The following is a 21,962-nucleotide window of genomic DNA, read 5'->3' as shown; positions in this document are numbered from 1 at the left end:
AAACTTGGCGACAAGACATTTTAAGGGATGCTGAATGAGAATATAAAAAAACGCGTCCCAGTTGGCCGTGAATTGCATTAATAAAAACAGCAGCATTACAGTTAGACAGTTTTTTTATCCTACATTCTAAAAAAAGTTTTTTTAAATGGCTCAAAAAATAAAGAAGCTACAGGCTTGTATCACATTTAACCGCAACACCCTGTACATTTCATACATTTCAACTATAAGAAGAAACCTTCAATATGTCACAAAAAGTGACTTAACACTGATTGGCTTCTGAGCCCTCCAATTATTGAATGAAAAAAAAATTATTTGCTTTTCGGATTTTTTTTTTAAATTCAGCACTCTGTATAGTTTTCATAACAGATAGAAAATTGTCTTAAGACTACAGTGCTATTCAATTATGAATATGGAAATATGGTGAAGAGAGTAAAAGAGTATGATGTGTTGCCTAACAATTGACGATCATATACACATTCTTTTGGCAATATCTATCTTATTATTAAAAATAAACTCGTCACTGTAATTTTAGAAAGGCACAATATCCAAATATATAACAATACACAGTGTTTCATTAAAGGTCTAAATTTTAAAATAAATTATGACGTATTTCTTTTTTTCATAATAAACTTTATACATACGTAAGTGTTAAAATATAAATGAAATCGCAGTACATTTTACAAAATCCACATGTGTATAATTATTATACACTAATGCAAAAAATTAAAGGGACAAAAGAATTTCCGAAATATTTCCGTGATTTTTGACAGACTGTATTTAGGTGAAAAATGGTCGTATCAGGAATTAAAAAAAAGCATATTGAAGCTATAATATTCTAGTTTTTAGATCTTTCGGTCGAAATTTAAGAAATAGCGTGCAAAAAAAATTTTGCAAATTTTCTTTTTTTATTCCGAGTCCACGGACTTGGAAATTTTTTTTCAGCAAAAACATTGCGTGGACCAGATAGCTTGTTTATTCAGCTTCAATTTCCTTTTTTTTAATTTCGATATGACCATTTTTCATCGAAATATCGGACTTTTAATGGAAAAGGATTTTGTTTCATCGATATCTCGGCGACAAATGGTCGTACAGAGAATTGAAGGACAGTTGGGAAAATTTGAATAAATTTCCTGTAACAAGCTGCCGCAACTTTTCGGAAAATTTTATTTTTTTCATCTTTTACACGAATTTTAAAAAAACAGGAAAAAAAGGGTAATTTATGATTCTTTAGAAAATTGACGGCCAAATTAGAAATATTCACGAAATTACTAATATTAAGCATGACTTTTCCAGTTCGATATACCCAGAAGAACCCTGTGAAGTTTCATCTCGATCTAGCGAACCGTTTCTTTGTTTCAAACGTTTGAAAAAAATTAATGGGTCATGTTTTTTGAACTTACAACTTCATAATCATGACTAAATTAGAAAATAAAATTTTTTTGAGGATTTCTCACATTTTTACCGCAAATAACCTTAGAATTTTTGAAAAAAACTGTTTTTTAAGTGATTACAGAGCGAGAAAATTTTTTTCCATTTTAATCATGATTATGAAATGTTTAAACTCGAAAAACGTGACTTTAATTTTTTGTTTGAAACAGAAACGGTTCGCTAGATCGAGATGAAACTTCACAGGGTTCTTCTGGGTATATTGAACTGTAAAAGTCATGCTTAACATAAGTTATTTCGTGAATATTTCTAATTTAGCTGTCAATTTTCTAAAAAAAACATAAATTACCCTTTTTTCCTGTTTTTTAAAATGTGTAATTGATGAAGAAAAAAAAATTTATTTTTTGTCCCGAAATTTCTTAGAATTGCATGATAACCGCAGCTCCTAAAAAATTTCGACCGAAAGATCTAAAAACTAGAACCTTAGAACTTTAAAATGTTTATTTTTAATTCCCGATACGACCATTTCTCACCTAAATACAGTCTGTCAAAAATCACGGAAAAATTTAGGAAATTCTTTTGACCCTTTAATTTTTTGCATTAGTTTATTATCAGAATAACAGCCCGGTAACAATTTTAATAATTGAAATGATATAATCAGTAAAAATTGATTCATAATCACATTTTGTTAAAAAATACTTGACAATTTATATATGGTTATCATCATTCACTTCTTATTTTTTAATTTACGACTGATAAAAACGTTGTGAGGTGTTACACCACCTGATGCAAGAAATTAATCTGAACAGTGCAATAGATCTACTTAATTAGAGAAGATAAACAAGAGTAAAAATACTTCAAATTCTATTTCGTAGTTACTCATTCCTTTGCCAAAAACATTTCGCAATAATGGTAATTTTATATTTAATTAATTATACAAGTGATAAAACATTAGATAATTTATTGTTATCAAGAATTTATTGATAAAATACTTAATACATGAGTTACGTACAAATAATGTAATGAATTAATTTAATAAATATAAAAACATAAAAAGAAACAACAAGCAGAAAGAAAGAAAATTTAAAAAACTTTTTTTTAATAGTTCAAAATTTGTTAGAAAATAAAGAATTTTTAATACCTCAATGCCAGTTTTCCTAAACTCGACAAGCGGTTCCATCTCCAACCCAATATCGGCGCAAGGATGCAACAAGGCATCCATCAGTAGAGAAATTTGGTTTGTTGATCTGCCCTCTAAGCCTGCCGAAAGATATTCCAGGTCCTGCTGAAGTAAACATTCTCCGACGATAGGTTTAAGCCTGGCAGATAGCATTTCGTCTGGATGGGCATCCGATATTATATAAGGTAGGTTTCCAGACAGCATATATGATAGCATGATTCCACTGGGCCCATTCCCTGTAAACAAAAAAATAGGTGATTTAGTGCTCATTTCTTTTCAACTGAAATTGGTTCTAGCTTATGGCTTTAAGCAGAAAAAATTTAAAGAAAATATTTTTAAAATGATCAAAAACGAACTAAAATTTTTCAAGTGGACTGGGGTTATTGTAAATAACATAATTTATAAACACAAATAGTAAGTGCTAAAGGTTGGTCAAAAAAAAAATAATAAAACACAAGTACGTGATTTATCTAATCCATCCAGATTTTGATATAATTTCAAAAAAGGTTTCCACTTACTCATTCACGTATTTCTTCGTGAAAAAAAAAATAAAATCTAATTTTTTCGGCCATTTTGAGATTTGAATATTTTCTCAGGGGCGGCTCAAATAAAAAAAATATATTGGAAGTACCCCTCCAAAAATTACTTTTTAAACACATCCTTAAAATATTTCCACATCATTATGAAACACCCTGTATATATACGTATGTATATATTTGTAACGAATAAAATTACCTTTAAAAACGATGTACTGGATGTAGGATCGGACAATAATAGTTGCTACGTCATAATTTGTTCCCTATTCAACAAAGATTGACTCGATTCTGGCCGCATATGCTTCCAACTTTAGAGAAAGCAACTTTTTCTATTTCTTAACTGAGTGGCATTAACAGAAAATAAAGCTCAATCGCTGCCTGTTCCATTTTTCGTTCTATTCAATTCTTGTAACTTTCCCGTCATCAATAATTTATGCAAATAGTTATTTGTTGAAGATATTTTATATTTGAAGATGTTACTATACTTCCGACAAATAAAATATTTTAAATAAAATGCAAATAATAAATTTTCCAAACATGTAAAACGTGAATTAATAAAGTAGCGGCACTGTTTACTTAAATAACGATGGGTACTTATCAAATAAAATAGTTTTTATCAGCTTTTAAAAACGACGCAAAATAGTTTTTTTTTATAAAATTTATCAGCGCGTTTAATCTATAATAAAACTGAAGGTGCTTATATTTAATACGCAATTTACAAAAATGTTACATCACACACAATTCTACTGCGTAATATTTTATACAAAAAAAATAGTGATTCATGTAAAGAAAAGGACGCAATAAGTTAAATTCATTCCGAACATACTCCATGCAACCTGAATAAAAAAATCCTACTATTTGAAGTTTGCAGTCTAACTTTAAGCAGCAATTGTTGACTTACCAATTACTACCACATCCTTATAAATTGAATCTTCTGCACTACCACTCTTCATTTTTCGCCTGTTTTCTGAAAAAAAAAACAATAAATATAAATATCGAAAAACTGGTTTGTAAAAAAATAAGTAATTGGCATAATTTAACTAATTTAATTAATAATTCATTGATATGCTACTTAAAATATACTCCAATCTAAATCTGTCTTTACAGAACGATGAATATGTAACTATATACATTTGTGAAACAAATAAATTGAACATTTTATATCCCCATGATATGTTGTAAGAATAATGTTATATGAAAATAATGACGATATATTGCCTTTAATATACCTATAGTAGTACCTACTTAAAAAATGGCAAAAGGAGATAAATATAAATGCAATTGTTTAGTAAAGATATAGCTTTAAAACCATATTTATAAACATTGGCAATTTGATATAAAAATTTTAAGTGCAATAAATCAATGATGATAGTTTGTAATAACTTAAAAGCACATTTATATGACTTACGTTTAACTAATAAACCAACTTGAGGAAAAGCTTTATAAAATATTAACTTAGCTAAATGTAAAACTGCTGATTTGTTGTTCTTTAAGTGATATTTTCGTCTTTTAACATAATGTTATTTTAAATGAACTTTATAAAAATAAAATGGATTTCTAAAATGAAAGAGAATCTTAAAAATAAATTTGTTCTGCACTGTGTAGTCATTTGCATACAGTTATTACAAATTTTCATAAGTTACTAACATTCTTTACAGCAACTTTGTAATCATTGTACAAAATCTATACTGTCACTATAAAGTAATAAATGTATTGGAACAATTTCAAATACAATGAACAGCTGCTATATAAACAGGAGACACATCTAATTCAAAATTTGACAGACAGTGCACAATGACGGAGATATTTCAGAAGATTAGCTTGCCTTGAAATTTCTGAAGGCGTTATAAAACATTGCTGATACATAATTATTGAACTATTCGTAAATTGAAAACATTATAATGTAGTTTATAAGTATGTACTGACTGAAATTATAAGAAATAAATAATTCAATATTAAAAAAATCCAGAAGCGATCTTCTATTGTATTCTATTTTTAACCGTGGAGTCAGAAAACGTAAAAAAATATTCTTAAATAATTAATTAATCCTCTTAAGAAAATTGTTAACCTAATAGAATTTCATCCCAACCTTTAGATCCGCCACTGCTTAAACCCTGAACTATCTATTCGTTCTTTCGTATATTAAGTAATGCGCCAATTTTTTCACTGTTTTTCCACTGTTTTATGCAAATGACCCTGGATTTGTGCCAATAATTTGAAAGTAAAGTTCAAGTAACCAAAATTACATCGCTTTCAATGCTAGTTATTTATACAATAAGGAAATATGAGTGTTTTTACAAATTTTCACTGAGCTGAAGGCACGTGTATTTTTCGATTGGTTCAACTTGAATCATCCGTAAAAAATGCACGATTTTTATCTACCGTCTATGTAAAGCAAAAGATCCTACTCTATTTAAGTCTTTCAATCCCATTTTTAATAATTCCATCATCATCGAAGACAATGTCACTCTTCTGGTATTGGTAACTATACATATTTTGATCAACTGAGAAAAGTTATATATTACGCCAATGTACGAGGTATGTTCAGAAAACAACCGAACTTTTTGAATTACGCGCTAATGAAGATATTTAGTGATATGCAGTTGGTAGCATTGCGTTGAGCATAACCTCCTCTGTAACCAGATGTTCTTGGATTGATGATTTAGTTTTTGTGATATTGTTATTTGAGTGCAATGTGTTCAAGTGTTAGTGATGATTTTTGAACAACGATGCAACGTAAAATTTTGCGTGAAACTGAGGAAAACTTTTAGTTTAGTTTAGTTTAGATGCTCTGGGTCATACGCAATGTTACGAATGGTTTTCACGATTTGAAAGTGGTCATCAGTTAATTGAAGATGATCCTTGACCAGGAGGCCTTCGACTTGAACTGATGACTACCACGTTCAGAAAATCAAAGATCTGGTGCGTGCAAATCACCAATTGACTGTCAGAGAAATTGCAGAAGAGATTATAGCATGTCAATTGGGTTATGACATGAAATTTTGACAGACAAATTGAACATGCATTGAGTTGCAGCAACATTTGTTCCTCGTTTGATGACCGAACGACAGAAAGAAAATCGTGTGGACGTTTGTCGGCAACTCCCTGAACAATCCGATGACGATGAAGTATCCATTCAAAGGATCATAAAGGGAGATGAAAGCTAGGTTGACGGATACGATATTGAGACAAAAGTTAAATCATCACAATGCATTGGCAAAGGATCGCCACGCCCCAAGAAAGCACGTCAGTGTTTTTTCGACTTTAACGGAATTGTACATTTTGAATTCTTGGCCCAAGGTGAAACAGTGAATCGTGGACAGTGAAAAAAATCCGCAAAAAGAGACCAGAGTGCCCACACTCTCAGCTTTGCCATTTCAAATGAAGTTATCCACTGCTTCACGAAATGGAAATACCACTGGGAAAAGTGTGTAAATAGAGGAGATGAGTACTTTGACGCAGAAAAGGACCAATAACGTATAAAATTAACGTATAAAGTTTAAAAAATAATGTTCGTTTATTTTCCTGAACAGACCTCGTATGTGTTAGGAACAATATTACATTAAAAATATTTTATGTTATTATAGTTCTATAGTAAAATAAACTATTTGCTCATACGCTCAATGAATTAACAAACCTGAATTTAAACACAGCATTTATAATTTACGAACGTAGGTACCTTTGACATATTTTCCATTTTTCGAAGTCGACATAAAACGCATGCCAATATACATAACAGATTTTATAAACGGTAACCAGAGGCGGCCTTAGGGGGCGGCGAGCATGGCAATCGCCCGGAGCCTCGCTCTTGCAGGGGTCTCGCGCAACAAGCCGAGTAAAAAATGTTTATATTTAAAACTGTATTTTATCCTTACATGATAAAAAATAAAGTTTGTTAATTTATAGTAAATATATTAATACTTAATAAGTACCTAGTAATAGGTGCCTAAATAATATTTCGCATTTAGATTTATTTAATAATCGATACAAAATCAATTAATTTATCGGTGGACAAAATTTTTTATAGACATAGGGAGATTAGACATAATTGAATAAGTCCATGTATATTTAAAAAAACAAGCTATTAGTGACGTCACTTTATTTTCGTATTCTTCTCAGCAAACCCTTACATTTGATACCCATATCCCCATAGGGATGCATAAAAAATAACTGATCCGCCATCTTTGGTAGTTCGCCATATTGGATTTAGAGTGACGTCACTTAGCTAACCATGCATTGTCATCCAAACTAAACGTGTATGCAAAATTTGGGGATAACTGTTTTAAAATTCAATTGCAAGATTTGACCCGTACTAACAAGGCAAGTTAAATAAATGCTTATAAAAATATGTTTGAATCTTGGACCTTATTTTGTTATTATTAGTTGTCTTTGTATTTGTTAACTTTTAAAAATCTTTAATATTTGAACTCAAAATTTATAACTTTTGCATTTCTCTTAAATCATCGGAAATATCTACTCGTACATTCGATTTACGTTCATTTCACAAAGAACAAAGATCTGCCGCCCGGGGCCTCGCAATGGTTAAGGCCGCCCCTGACGGTAACTAAATATGGATGGTATCGATTAATACTCCTATANAATTTATCAGTGGATAATATTTTTTATAATTTGACTGTAAAACATAACTGAATAAGTCCATGTAGATATATATTTTTTAAAAACAAGCTTTTAGTGACGTCATTTTATTTTCGTATTCTTTTCAGCAAACCTATACATTTGATACCCATACCCCATAGGGGTGTATACAAAATTACTGGTCCGCCATCTTTGGGAGTCCGCCATATTGGATTTAGTGTGACGTCACTTAGCTAACCATGCATTGTCATCCAAACTAAACGTGTATGCAAAATTTCAGCTCAATCGTTTGGGGATAACTGTTTTAAAATCCAATTGCAATTTGACTCGTACTAACAAGGCAAGTTAAATAAAAGCTTGTAAAAATGTTTGAATCTTGTACCTAATTTTATCATTATGAAAAATTTGTCGTCTTTGTATTTGTTAATTTTTAAAAATCACTTAATATTTGAAAACTCTAAATTTATAACTTTTGCATTTCTCTTAAATCATCAGAAATATCTATTCGTACATTCGATTTACGTACATTTGACAAAGAACAAAGATCTGCCGCCCGGGGCCTCGCAATGGTTAAGGCCGCCCCTGACGGTAACTAAATATGGATGGTATCGATTAATACTCCTATATTTTACATATTTATAACGTCATGTTAAGGCGCTAACGCATTTATTCGAATAAACGTTCTGAAACCGGCAAAACTAAGTTTTTTTTTAACATTTAACATCAATAAATTATAATTTATTGCTGATATTAATGATTTTATTGAACACTAAATCCAGTTCACATAAATAAATCAGTGCGAAATTATTACTGTTATCAACAGCAACAATTATGTATATTGATGATTAAACGTAAATAAAATTCAAAATAACGTTATTTGATGATTAATTTATCGAGTTCTTTGGCGTACGCAAAATTAATAAAAAGAAAACGTCAATAAGAGGGAACAACGGATATATCTTGTTTACCAGTTTACCACAGGGAAGTTATAAACAAAAGCGTTATACCTTTCCGCATAATATTTTTAATGGTGTTTACAGTTGATCAAGCTTAAAATAGAATTGTTGACATTCCCTGATGTAAACCGTTATCTCTACTCTAAAATTATGAAATAACTTAAGTAATACAGAAAAAATGCATATCAGTTTAAACGTAAACTTAATATCAGAAAATTCATCAACCGACATGCCAAAAATTTTAAATGCGCAACATACAAGAGAGAAATGAAAAAATTTACGTATTTTTTCAGCAATGCTTAATCAAATTATTTCTATGATTTGCCCTAAAGACTGTGTGTACGAAGCAATAACTAATAATCTGTGTTCCATATCTTTGATAACTACTACTGTAACTTCAACATAATATTCAATATGTATATGCAGAAAATTTGCGCTCGTGTTGGCTATTCACTCGGTATAAGCAATATCAAAACTGATGTATGTATGAATTAAATCATGTATTTATCTTAGTCAAGATTATAAATTAAGTAGTTGTAATTCTAAAACGTTCTTATCATTTCTATTATAAACATAATACTGCTGAATAAGCACTTTATAACTAAAAAATAATTGGGTTAATCTCTAATTGAGACGTAATATTTCAGTGTGACTAAGGTCCAGATAATTGGATTTACGTCAAGGTTGCGGTGACAATTTAAAATTAAAATTTGGAATTTCATTCTTCTGCAAAATATATTTTTTGTTTGTAGCTGCTTATAAATAAAACACAGAAAAAACGTAAACTATTACGAAAAATGCACTACACCGACAATATTATGCAAGAAAAAAACCTGCGGTTATCTGATAAATTATATTGGCAGAATTTTTTTAATTTTTGTGGTACTAACTATTAAGTTAATACCACAAACATAGTTATAATGAAATAAATACATTTATAGTATGTACTATTATATAGTTCGTTAAGTTCACATGAATTCAAGGACAATAATAATGTTTAAATTAATCATTAATTTAAACAATGTCGAGTTCAATAGCAAAAATAAAAACCAAGTATCATTGCCATTGGCGTTATAGTTTATAACTCATCTGGAATCTTCAGTGTCATGATGCATCCCAATTTATACAATGATGTTCGTGCGAGGATGGACCAAATATAATAGACACACACCAGATAGATCGACTTGAAGGAGAAATTTCCTCGACATCCCTAGTTTGTTTTGTGGGGCGAAAAATGTAGGAGAACTGTCCTTTTACAGAGAAAAAAAAATCTAAAGCATTATCTTACTATAATTAAAATACTAGTCTCAAAATTCCTAGTACCCTCTTTGCCTAACTTAACACATTTTGAGCATTTTCCCTTAGAACTAGAGAAACTCTCCAAATTTGGCATCACTGCTATTGAGTGTCAAATTCCATAGTGTGTCTCGTTTTGTAGTATAACAACAACCCTGGGTTCGATCGAGAAAATAATAAATATAAACGTAGTTGTGGCCAGAAATATGTGATCGTCATGAGGAATCCCTACGTTGTATACATCTATTTTTTTTTATTGACCGGAAGGCGCTGGCTACTAACTTTAAAGAGGGAAAGTATGGTTTAATTTTATAAAACAAAAGCAGAGTAAATACACCTAACTTTATTATTTTTGTACAACAGTCTTCAAATTAAACATGTGACAAATATGTAGAAAAAACAACAAAAACATTAACAACCATTTAACATAAAATGATAGTGCCAGGCTCACCTAGAGCTCCTGTGGGGAAAGAGCATGGCAGAGAAACCCACGATCGTTGCTCTAACTACCCAAATATAAATACCAAAACAACCGCTAACAAAAGGCATAAATTAGGATCCTTTGCTAATGATAATTAACGCTCGACTCATTTAATGTCTCACTAAATGTCACCCCTTACTCGAATTAGACATACACACTTCCAAGTAAAACTGAAGAGGTTTGGTGTTAGTTAGCCGGCAAGGCCGGAAGGTACTGGAGTCCCAACGGGAGGCAATCCAGCTATGAGTTGAGATTTCGGAAGATCTGTTTTAGCAATTCTTTTTTTTTTTTTGTTATTTAATTATTCTCTTTACAGATTCATTCCTTACGGGCGAAAATGTTAGTAAATTCAACAAAGCTCTTATATGCGTATGACATAAAGTGAGCACAAGAAATGCTTTATTATTCGGTTTTCGAACAATGTAATCATGATAAAACAAGTTAAATGTGAATAAAAGGAGTTGTTATTGCCAATATCCGGGCAGTCACGACAATATATACATATTTTAACATGTAATAAATAATGAGCAATCTTTAATAATAATTGTAACAATTTTACGTCAGAAAAATATACGCCCCTGGGCATAATACAATGAAGGCTAAACATATACAGAATTATTATCATGAAACGTCTATAATCATCACAATCATAAGATTATATAGAACAATTAACAACAAAGAACTTAGAGAATAATTACCTGCTAATTAATACGCGTTAAACACTTTTAATTTTTCACTACTTATATATTTTCACCGTGCACCGATCGTCTTACTTTTCACCCCGCGCTGTTCTCACTTCCACTGTCTAGGCTTCCTTCCAGAATTCCCCACCTAGGCGTTTGCTTTTTGCGCTTCCTTTTACCAACTGTTAATATTACTTTTTCATTATTGTATAACACCCACGTAACAGGTGACGTCGAAGTTGATACGATAAGTATGGTTTTGCATAGTTTATAATTGAATCATCCTCGTAGATAAAAAAAAATTAAATAGAAAAGTTAACCGATCAAAATTAATATTATTTTCATCTGAAACTATAATAGGAAATGGTTTACGATCTAATATTATTCATTCTCGGTTAAACCAAACTATTTATATTGAAAAAAAGTTTTATGCGATATTTTTATAAAAAAAATTATCAGGGCACATTTTTTTATATACTTAGATTTGTCATTAAATCAGTTTTCCTAGCCTAGTTCATAAAGATTTCAGGTGAATAAATAAAAAAAAAATATTGTGAACAACAATATTCATGTTTATGATTTCTAAAATCATTACACGATTCTTCAGGCGATAACTTTCTAAATAAAAACCTAAAATTTACCTAGCATACTCATATACCCCTGCAATAAAATATCTATAAAGTAATAAATAACGAGTGATCCTGAAATATTAAAATATTCCTATTAAGATCGATTTTGTTATTATTGTCATAGAGGATGTCATGGTAACGTACTATACAACCTTTTTTAAGCTGTTTCAATTCACTGATGATACCCGTAACCCACACACCTAATGTTAATTATTATTTGATGTGATGGTTGGAAACGTCGATACAATACTTGAGCAACGCAAAAAAAATAATCTAAAAGAAAAGCTATTTAAGGGTGAATATTTAAAACAGAACTGAAACCAAGCTTCTGAAATATCCAAAAACTAGACTACAATAAATCAGGTTATCTATGTACATATATACTAGCAATAAGTATTTATGTACATTATGGATTATTATAAAATTGTGAAATGTTTAAAAAAAAATCAGCTTTGGAAACGTATAATACATTTATTTGTTGTTATGTTTATACAACAGCCGGCCAGACGCATAGTATACGAAACTATACCCTAAGCAATTGTTGCATTGGACTCAGCAAGAGATTGCAGCATCCAATGTAACAACTGCTTATGGTATAATTTCGCAAATTATAAAAAGCCTGTTCAGAAAATAACCGAACTTTTTGAATTACGCGCTAAAGGCGATATTTAGTGATATACGGTTGGCAACATTGCATTGCGCCTAACCTACTCTGTCACCAGTGTTGCCAACACAGCAGATTTTTCTGCATTTAGTAGATTTTTTAAGGTCGTTGCAGAGTTGCAGAATAATTTCGTAAAATGCATATTTTTTATTAATTAGATCAAAAAAAAATTACTAATTCAAAAATAAGAATATTTACGTAGTCACAAAAATAGTCAAATATAATATATGTATATTGCCAATAATTTGCCTACAACAAACATTTTAAATCGTGTGATTCAAATCGAATAGAATCTGAGCTTAGAAGTCTAAAATTCCATTTTGAGAAACCTGAAATTGAAAAATTTTGCTCATTAACTTCAGATAAATTTTGGAGTATGCTTGCAAAAGAAAAATCGATCCCCGGAGAATTTCTATTTAAAAATCTATGCCAACTAGCAAATTTGGTATTAATTTTGCTATATTCAATTGCAGAGGCAGAAAGGATATTTTCATTTGTGACTGACATGAAAACAAAAACCAAACCGTCTTGGTCTAGATTCTATTAATGCCATGTGTGTACTAAGATCAAAATTAGAAAATGATAGCACAAAATGTTATGATTATGTAGTAAATAAGTCTCATTTATAGTTAATGAAAATTTATATTCATTTAAACATTAAATAATGTCTTAAAAATAAGAATATTGTTTATTTTTTATAATATAATATATTTTTTCTCTATTAATTGTGTTTATAGTGTTCATAAGTTAAAAAAAAATGCAGGTTTCAGCAGAATTTAGCTACGACAGTTGCATAATTCAGCAGAATTTTTGAAATCCCCTCTCAGAGTATTGTTCTAGTTCTTGACTTCTTGATTGTTGATATCTGATATCTCATTTAGTTTTCGTGACATTGTTATTTGAGTGCAACATGATTAAGAGTTAGTGACGATTTCTGAAATGTGTGATTATCTGGAACAACGATGCAACGCAAAATTTTGCTCTAAACTGGGGAAAACTTTCACGAACACATTTCAACAAAGTCAATTGATGATGATCTTCGATCAGGAAGGCCATCGCCCTCAACTAATGATTCCCATGTTCAGAAAATCAAAGATCTGGTGCGTGCAAATGGCCGACTGACTGTCAGGGAAAGTGCAGAATTGCATCTCAATTGGGTCATACCATGAAATTTTGACTGAAAAATTGAACAAGCGGCGTGCAATTTTACAAAAAAATTTTATAAGTATGAAACACAAAGTATTTCCTTTTTCATTTATCTCGCTTCCAGAATTATGAACAATATGAGGAACTGATAGCCTCTGAAAGAGAGTAAACAAAACATGTTAATATAATAATCATTACAAAAGTGTAAACACCTACATGTCGTAAACAAAGAATAATGTTAACAATGTTCTATTTGAAATTTATATGGTTTACTTTCATCAAGAACTATTTACGGAAAAAAATAATTATCTTTGTTAGTGCTACGAAAGGTCTGAAAACATATCGCGACACACATATTATTTTCCTTTTGGACTTTTGGTTGCTTCTGCATAAGACACAGTATTATTACTTCTATTATAGTTTCTTGACCCCTAATTAAATAATTTTATTAATTACAGTTTTGTTTATTCAACAACAAATTAACATATCGAACTTTAAACTAATTTTAAAAATGTTTTACTTATTTACAATATTGCAATGAATAGTAAATTGAAACATTATTATTATCAATAATAATAATTCTCATTTAAAAAAATGCAGCACGTCTACAAACAATAATTGATTTATATGCAATACATAGCAATCTTTGGGTTTAAACATTCTTGATGACACACGTATGTCTTGCATTGGCAAAGGTTCAACGAAAGATGTAAATCGTTCCACATTAAAATCTGATTCACTATTTTTAAACGGATAATACATCAAAAAAATAAGGGTATCCTTTTTTATAAACCTTTTCCCCAAAATGGGAGATATATAAAGGAGATATGCCCCTTTAAAGAGGAATGATAGATATTATATTTTTATGCTAAAACTTAAAAATCTATCTAGAGATTTTGACAAATTGAACCAATTTCCAGAAATTCAGGAAAGGGAGTTTTAAAATTAGTAATTCTTAATGGTAGATATTATCAATAATCATTTAATATTAATCAAGATTGTTAAAACCTCTGGAATTACATACCACATAAAAAGAGATGAATATTTATGGCCGTAGATGGCGCGTCTTCTGTTTCTTTGTCCCGTCTTTTGTACTAAACAGAAAATTGCTCACAGGTAATCACAGTTCTACTTTAGTTGTAGTTTCCAATTCGGAAACATGTCTAATTGGGAAAATTATTAGTGAACAAATGTTCAAGTCAGTTATTTTTGTAGATTCTTGTTTTGACTGTGATCCTTTTTTGAAAGGATAGTTAACCTGTGGTGCGTATTAATAAGTTAAATAAACACTAAAATGGCCCATCAATGAATTAATGGATATGGTGCTAATATATACAGGGTGTCCCACCGGGAACTGTGTCGATCGATATCTAGGAAAATACACATCCGAAAATTTGGAAAATTTGACATGACAATGTCTGGGGCAAACACAACTAAAATATCTCGAACTCTAAACGGAACTAAAGTTTTTAAAATTTGCAATAATTTGTTTCACAGTAGATATTCGATGATGGCTTCCGCTTTTGCGGATATTGAGCAGCAAATGTATCGCAAGATCTTGTTAAAACTTTGTCACATTGTCCATAAATAATAAACAAATTAAAATAATCTTCGTTTGAGTAGTTTAAGAGCGCCGGCATAAATTAGAATTATAGATGTTTATAATTAGTTTATATTTTAGTTTAGTAGTAACACAACACACAACAATATTTGACACAAGCCAAGCCAATTTTGTTATTTTTGACTAGTTTATGTCCAAGGCAATTTTGATAACATCAGATATGATGAAAACTGCCAAAATAGTAGAAATTTGCAAATATCTCCAAAAGTAGTGATCGCAACCCTCACAATACTTATATGGCTTGAAAGAGAATTTCAATGTGTCCAAGACAGAGCAATAAAATACAGGGTGTTCCATTTAAGCAAAGAAAGTTATAGCTGTTTTACTTTGCCAAAATGTAACAGCGAAAATGAAACGCTTGGTATAATATTTTTGAATTTAAAGATATACCATAAGTTAGCGTCGTCCAAGTTCTTTACGAATACCAAAAATCAGTTTGATATCACGCTCCCGAAAAGAGTTACTAGCATCTCCGCGGACAATTACATCTGTCAATTTTTTTCTTTAGAAATTAATATCTCGAAATCTATTACTCCTAGCCATAGGGAATATTAATAAAGTGACCCTAAAATTTCACGTAGAATCCGAAAATGCAATAATATATAGGGTGTTCCATTTAAGATAACGAAGTTGGTGACTTCCGGTATAACTTCTGGTATAACCGGAAGTGCCGGAAAGTTCTAGATATTTTAGTTGTGTTCGCCCCATGTTGCCAAATTTTCGGAGCTGTACTTTCCTAGATATCGATCGACACAGTTCCCGGTGGGACACCCTGTAGAGCCTCTGAAGAAAAGTGTAAGCGAACTGCACATCTTTCTGCATAGAGATTTCTAAATAGGCATGCACCAACGGGTGTAAACAGAGGCCGAGCTATCGATGGAGTCGTTGGTATCAAAAAAGTGTTCATCGTTTCACTGCGATAATTTGATTGTTTTTGCAAAATAAATTGCCAGTTTTATCGCATTCCATACAACAGTTTTTATACCTTGGTTAAATTTATTTTGTTTAAGCAATAATATTACAGCTAAAGTTCTTGTCTTATGGCGGTTTTCCACTAAACGGACAGTTGAGTTTATGTCCTGATTGTGTTTTCTAGAACCTGAAAAACAAGAACAAAACTGAAACAAACCCAAAACTCTTGTTTCCATCAAGCTGACTACATTTTGTTCGAGTTTTGTTTTTGTTTTCGGTCCTTTTCCACTGGTTGTCGCGAGGAAATCAGAACACATTTTTCCAATAACCAACCAACATGTTTAGAGAATATTTTTTTATTCTTAGTTATGGCTGGTTTATACTGAAGTCCTTAGAAAAAAAGTAAGTGTCTACAGTGTCCCACCTCGACCTCCATCGATGGATATCTGGGAAACCGCTCAGGATTTTTTTGAAATTTTGATGGTGTGATACGGACCGTGGGGCCCACCAAGCTAAAATATTTTCAAGGTCATCGTACTTCCGGTTATACCGGAAGTCGATACTTTCTTATTTTAAATGGAACCCCCTGTATATTATTGCATTTTTGGAAACATCATCCATTTTTAAGTTGAAAACATACTCCATACTTAGGATTGACCGTTCCCGAGATATTTCGATTTTTTAACAAAAATTGACAGATGCAAAATTTAGTTTTTCCGGTTTATTTGTTTGTGCAAATTGGACATTTTGTAGAGCAAGACCTACTTTATCGAATTTAACATGAAAATTTTCCAATTTTTATTCAGGGTGGTCAAACAAAATTTATCGAATATGAAGTTCAGAATATGTGGAAAACTCGACATTTTTAAATGGAAACCCCTAATTTTTTTGCAATAATATACAGGGGGTTCCATTTAAAATAAGAAAATTAGCATCAATTTCCGGTATAACCGGAAATACGATGACCTTGAAAATATTTTAGCTTGGTAGGCTCCACAGTCCGTAACACACCATCCCAATTTCAAAAAAATCCTTCGAGCGGTTTCTCATATATCCATCGATGGAGTTCTTGGTATATGTACGGTTAAAGTGTTTACTTGGTTAGTTAGTTACAGGGTGCAAAGATTTAAATCAATTTGATTTAAATCAAGATTTAAATCGTGATTTAAATCAGTTGATTTTTTATTTTAAACATGGGAATAAATTTAAAAAAATCAACTTTTTTAAACGCTTTTATTAAATCGAAAAATAACTGTAAAAAGTTACAAAACTATAAAATATGATTCATTCAACACATAAACTTAATATCTATTCATCAATAAAATAATATACTTTCTGTTGTAATATTTTAATATTTTTAATAACAAAAAATAAATGTAAAAGGTATAAAACTAATATATCATATAACACAAATATACCTAATAGTTATTCATCAAATAAAATATTACACTTGCTGTTGTAACGTTTAAACAATAACACGAATTTGCCTGCCTTCTCTACTCCCAATCAATTCCTCAATTTAGAATGGACTAATCCAAACGAAGAAAAAATTCTTTCCACCGACGCCGATGATGCCACAGCTCCCAGAAGTTGCCTAGTAATTTTGATTATCGAATCTCCATTGTTTCCAAATACATCCTTGTGAGATATCCACCATTCGATTGGAAAATTTTATTTTGTTTTATTTTTTTATGCAACGCTGTGGAAATGTTCAGGAAATAAGACGTTAATTACTAGAAAATGCGATTTAAACAAAAAATCTGATTTAAGTCAAAAAAATCTGATTTAAATAAAAAAAATCTGATTTAAATAAAAAAAATCGGTTTTTTTTATTTTGAAATAAAAATCATGATTTTTTTGCACCCTGGTTAGTTACTTTGTATCCTAGCCAAGTAAACACTTTAACCGTACACCTATATATTTTTTAATAGCTATAATTCATTAATGATTAAACTATTATTTTTGGGAAGAAGAAAACGCCAACATAGATATTGGGTTGGATCACTTAAATATAAAACACAACACGACCGTTTCCACTAAACAGACTTGAGTTTCAAAACACGTCGAAACCTTTTGATGTGACGGCTTTCGAGCGGGACCCGAAAAACAAAACTCCAACTGTCGCAAAACACGCCAGTCTTCAAAAAGTTTGCGAAAAGTTACAGTTTTGTTTTATTCGAGACAAGTTTGTGTTTTGTTTTTGTTTTGTCCGTTTAGTGGAAAACCGCCTTTATGGAAATTGTTAGAAATCTCTGTGACATTTCAATCAATGTACATAAGATCGACGTTGATAAATTTATGCTCCAGGAATGGATTCTACACGTTTAAATAATAAGACGGTGATATTTTTTTATAAATTCATTGTTCCTTGAAATTCAGAAGTGCCAGGAAAACGCGTGACCTTGAAAATTTTTCGCCTGCGGCGCCATTTAGAGACTCCGGGCACTTAATATCCCGGAATTCAATTCAACAAATGTAACAACCCTAAGCAGAACACATTCAATCAATGTTCACGCGCCGCCTCTGAGAAACAAACTTAAAAGTTATGCGATTTTCATTCAGTGTGAAATAACAAACAAATATTTCTGTGCATAACGACATTTAGGAAATTAGAAGAAATATTACTAGTATTGTTAACCATGTAAAATTTAAAAATTAAAAAATATATCTCTACTTTAAGATATGTATATCAAACATTTCTATAATTCAATATAAATTACAAAAACTACGACTTTTGAAATAACGCTTATATTTAGGAATCGCTACTGTAAATTTCCTCGTGGAATAATTCCAGTAACAATCTATTATTATGCTAGAACTGCTAAACGGTTCATTAATAAATGGAAAATTAACATTCCAAATTACTACGCGATTACTTTGACACCACAGGAGGTTATCTATAAATGCGTTAGTTATTGGCGTTATACAAATTATATTTCACATTTTGACCGGGCGATTGATACGATCGATAAAAATAAGAACAAATTAAAATGTGCAAGATTTTGCTGTAGTTTAATCCTTTAGCACTAAGACGAGTAGAAGAATAAATTTAATAAATACGGAGAATAAAAAAACATTCTAACTAAAACCGACATACTTTATTATAAGTTTACATCGGACAATTTGTGACGACTATTAAATAAATAAACAGTAGTAATCTATATTATGCTAGTAAGCGACAATATGCGTTGTAGTAGCAGAAATAAACTAATTCTATGGTCAAGCCGTGTGCCGCTCTATGCTCACGATACACAATGCTACTGACTGCCAAAAAAACATGCGCCATACACTCGACCAAGCAAAGCTTCAAACGTCCTTCAGCAAAAAGCTGGATTATTCACCGGCACACCAGGACAGGCATTAGGGTGTCGCTAGATACGTATCAGATAAATTGATCTATGCGAAGCTTCAAATCAGAAGCAAACATGTACATGTTATTGTATAGCGACGCGGATTAGTGGAATTATTATTAACTGTTAATTATATTCTACAATCGCTTTCTTTATGAGTTAGAAATTATTATTTTGTTAACTTTTATTAACTGCTGGTACTTATTATTACGTCCCTATTATACGTATATATTTTATGGTTCCATGTGAAAAAATATGTTAAAAGTGAAAATTTATTACATTTCTAAACGGTTCTGTAAACTCTAAAGGATACTACAAAAAAAAAGGTATCCTTGTCGAAATTCAGTAGCATGTACCATTTTCGAGAAAAATGAAGTTGCATTTTTTTGCTCACATAAAGCGGCACAAGCGGTACATTAACAAAATATTAAATTGAAAGAGGATCTGACCATTGAATGAGCTGAAGACATTTAGCTACCAACAGTATTTGCATTTAAGACTATAATTTTAATTTCTTACGTATCACAACAGTTAAATTGAAAAAAAAATTAATTTATTTGTTTCAATTTGTTGTAAACTAACATTTAAAAAAGTAAAATCAAAATAAACAGATTATGGTTATTAATTATCTATTATTAACTAATTTGAGATTTTGCAAACTACTACACTACCATTACTAAAATAAACAATTGTTGAATGGACTGAATTGCTGATGGAGATGAATGCTTAAAAAAAGTGATCAAAACAGAAAAATATTAGGAAACAGACTCGGAGACATACAAAACAAAACAGCTGCACAATTAAATAAATGTGCAAATGCGAAATACTACAGTAGATACTGAAATTGTCCCCCATTTCCTTCTGTGCAACTTCATTTTTCGTGCTACCGAATTTCGACAAGTATACTTTTTTTTTCTAGTATGCTTTAGAGTTTACAGAACCGTTTAGAAATGTAATAAATTTTTACTTTTAACATATTTTTTTATTGTACCCCTCCAATTACACTGCTTTTCAGAAAGAAACCGTTTGCACCATAGACCACCTAGACTGGCTTATAGAGCGACTTTGGTGAAAACACTTTGGAGCCTGATTTGGGGCCCAGCGCTCAGTCGTGTCCTAGCATTTAACGTTTACGCATCGCCGTGATTTCGATAATTAGACGTTTTATCATGGGCAAGTGTATTGTAAAACATTGTATAAATAGAAGTGATCGAGTTGGTGAAGAGAGGCGAAAAGTTTCCTTCTTTAGGTAAGTAAAAAAAAGGAATATATAAAAGGTTAAATATGTACGCCATTTTTCGGTTAACGTCACAAGTTTCCAGGGTTAGCTTTATAATTTTGTTCGCCCACATAGTGTAGTGATTAACGTGATATTGTTATTATCAAATAATGAATGAATTACTGTAAAATATTTTAGTAATTATTTACTTTATGTGAGTCTTAAATTTTTATGAAATTTTACCAATTCCCGTCATTTCGAGATGGCTGAAAATTAATTAAATATTTTTTTCAAAAAAAATCGCAGACAAAACTAATTTCAGATTCAGTATTCGTACAGTCAATTAATTTTTATTAAAGACCGTGGTTGTTTGACGTATCCATCTCGAGATGTCGTAGTAATATGCTAAGAAACAGAAAAATTAATAAAATTTTTAAATAATGCAGAACACCTAGGCTACAGAAAAATAAAATTGTTCATCATGTATTAAAAAACTTTCTGAATGTGAACATATTTGAAAATTTGAATGAATATCAATTTGATAATTTGCCTAACAATTGTAATCATTTAATAGAACTTGTAAGGGCTGAATGTGAAAAGTATATCGATGTACGAATAAATCATGAAGTCAAATTATTTAATTCGGTAAAATCTACGAAAACGCAAATATTAAATAAATTAATAATTATTTAGAGGACAATAAATATATTTAAATTATTTTGTAGTTTTATTTAATATGACACTAAAATATACTATTTTCTGAATTACAAACTTAAAATTGAATATTTGTCATAAGATGCAATATAATGTTTAATATGTAATAAAAATATTACTTAATCCGGATCTGCTTAAAGATGCGCGCGATCACATTGCCTTCCACACTCCACTTCCCCGGATTTTGCATTCACTGGTACCCGTGCATTGGAATTAGATACGGCCAGTCTAGGTGGTCTGTGGTTTGCACATTATTCTTAACGCACAGTTGATGTTTACTCGTGTAGAAATTTTGACATTTTTATCTTTAGCCGATTTTTAGATAATTAAGAAAAACCATATGGAAAATAACAACTTCAACACACTGTATCTCGAAAACATGGTGTCTGAGAAAAAAACTTTACATGAACTACCCCTATTATTTTTCCATGAGGAAGTTGCACACTAGTTTTTTTGAAACATGAACGGGACACCCTGCATGTTCTTGGGGTTGCCGAGTCCGAATCCGAGGTACGTTTGACCTTGTCAGGTCAGGTTAAAGGTCATTTCAAGGTCAAACCGAAAAGCTAATCATTCTACATATCTCCTTTTGG

General features: G+C 30.8%; 1 protein-coding gene across 2 annotated transcripts in view; it reads right to left on the bottom strand.

Moving 5' to 3' along the window:
• The window catches only part of LOC108908670 (oxidative stress-induced growth inhibitor 2), a 57,379-nt gene that overhangs the window by 5,061 nt on the left and 30,356 nt on the right, over positions 1-21,962 (bottom strand). For both annotated transcript variants that reach the window (XM_018712780.1, XM_018712781.2), the window contains exons 3-4: positions 4,004-4,069; positions 2,528-2,802 (exon numbers count right to left, since the gene is read on the bottom strand). In XM_018712780.1, coding sequence (XP_018568296.1) covers positions 2,528-2,802; positions 4,004-4,055 — 327 coding nt within the window. In that variant the 5' untranslated portion in view covers positions 4,056-4,069. The remainder of the gene's footprint in view (positions 1-2,527; positions 2,803-4,003; positions 4,070-21,962) is intronic.

The sequence above is a fragment of the Anoplophora glabripennis genome, unplaced genomic scaffold (genome assembly GCF_000390285.2).
Source record: "Anoplophora glabripennis isolate ALB-LARVAE unplaced genomic scaffold, Agla_2.0 scaffold162, whole genome shotgun sequence".
NCBI classification, from domain to species: domain Eukaryota; kingdom Metazoa; phylum Arthropoda; class Insecta; order Coleoptera; family Cerambycidae; genus Anoplophora; species Anoplophora glabripennis.
Note: the sequence above shows the minus strand (reverse complement) of the source record. Positions and strands in the feature narration are given on the sequence as shown.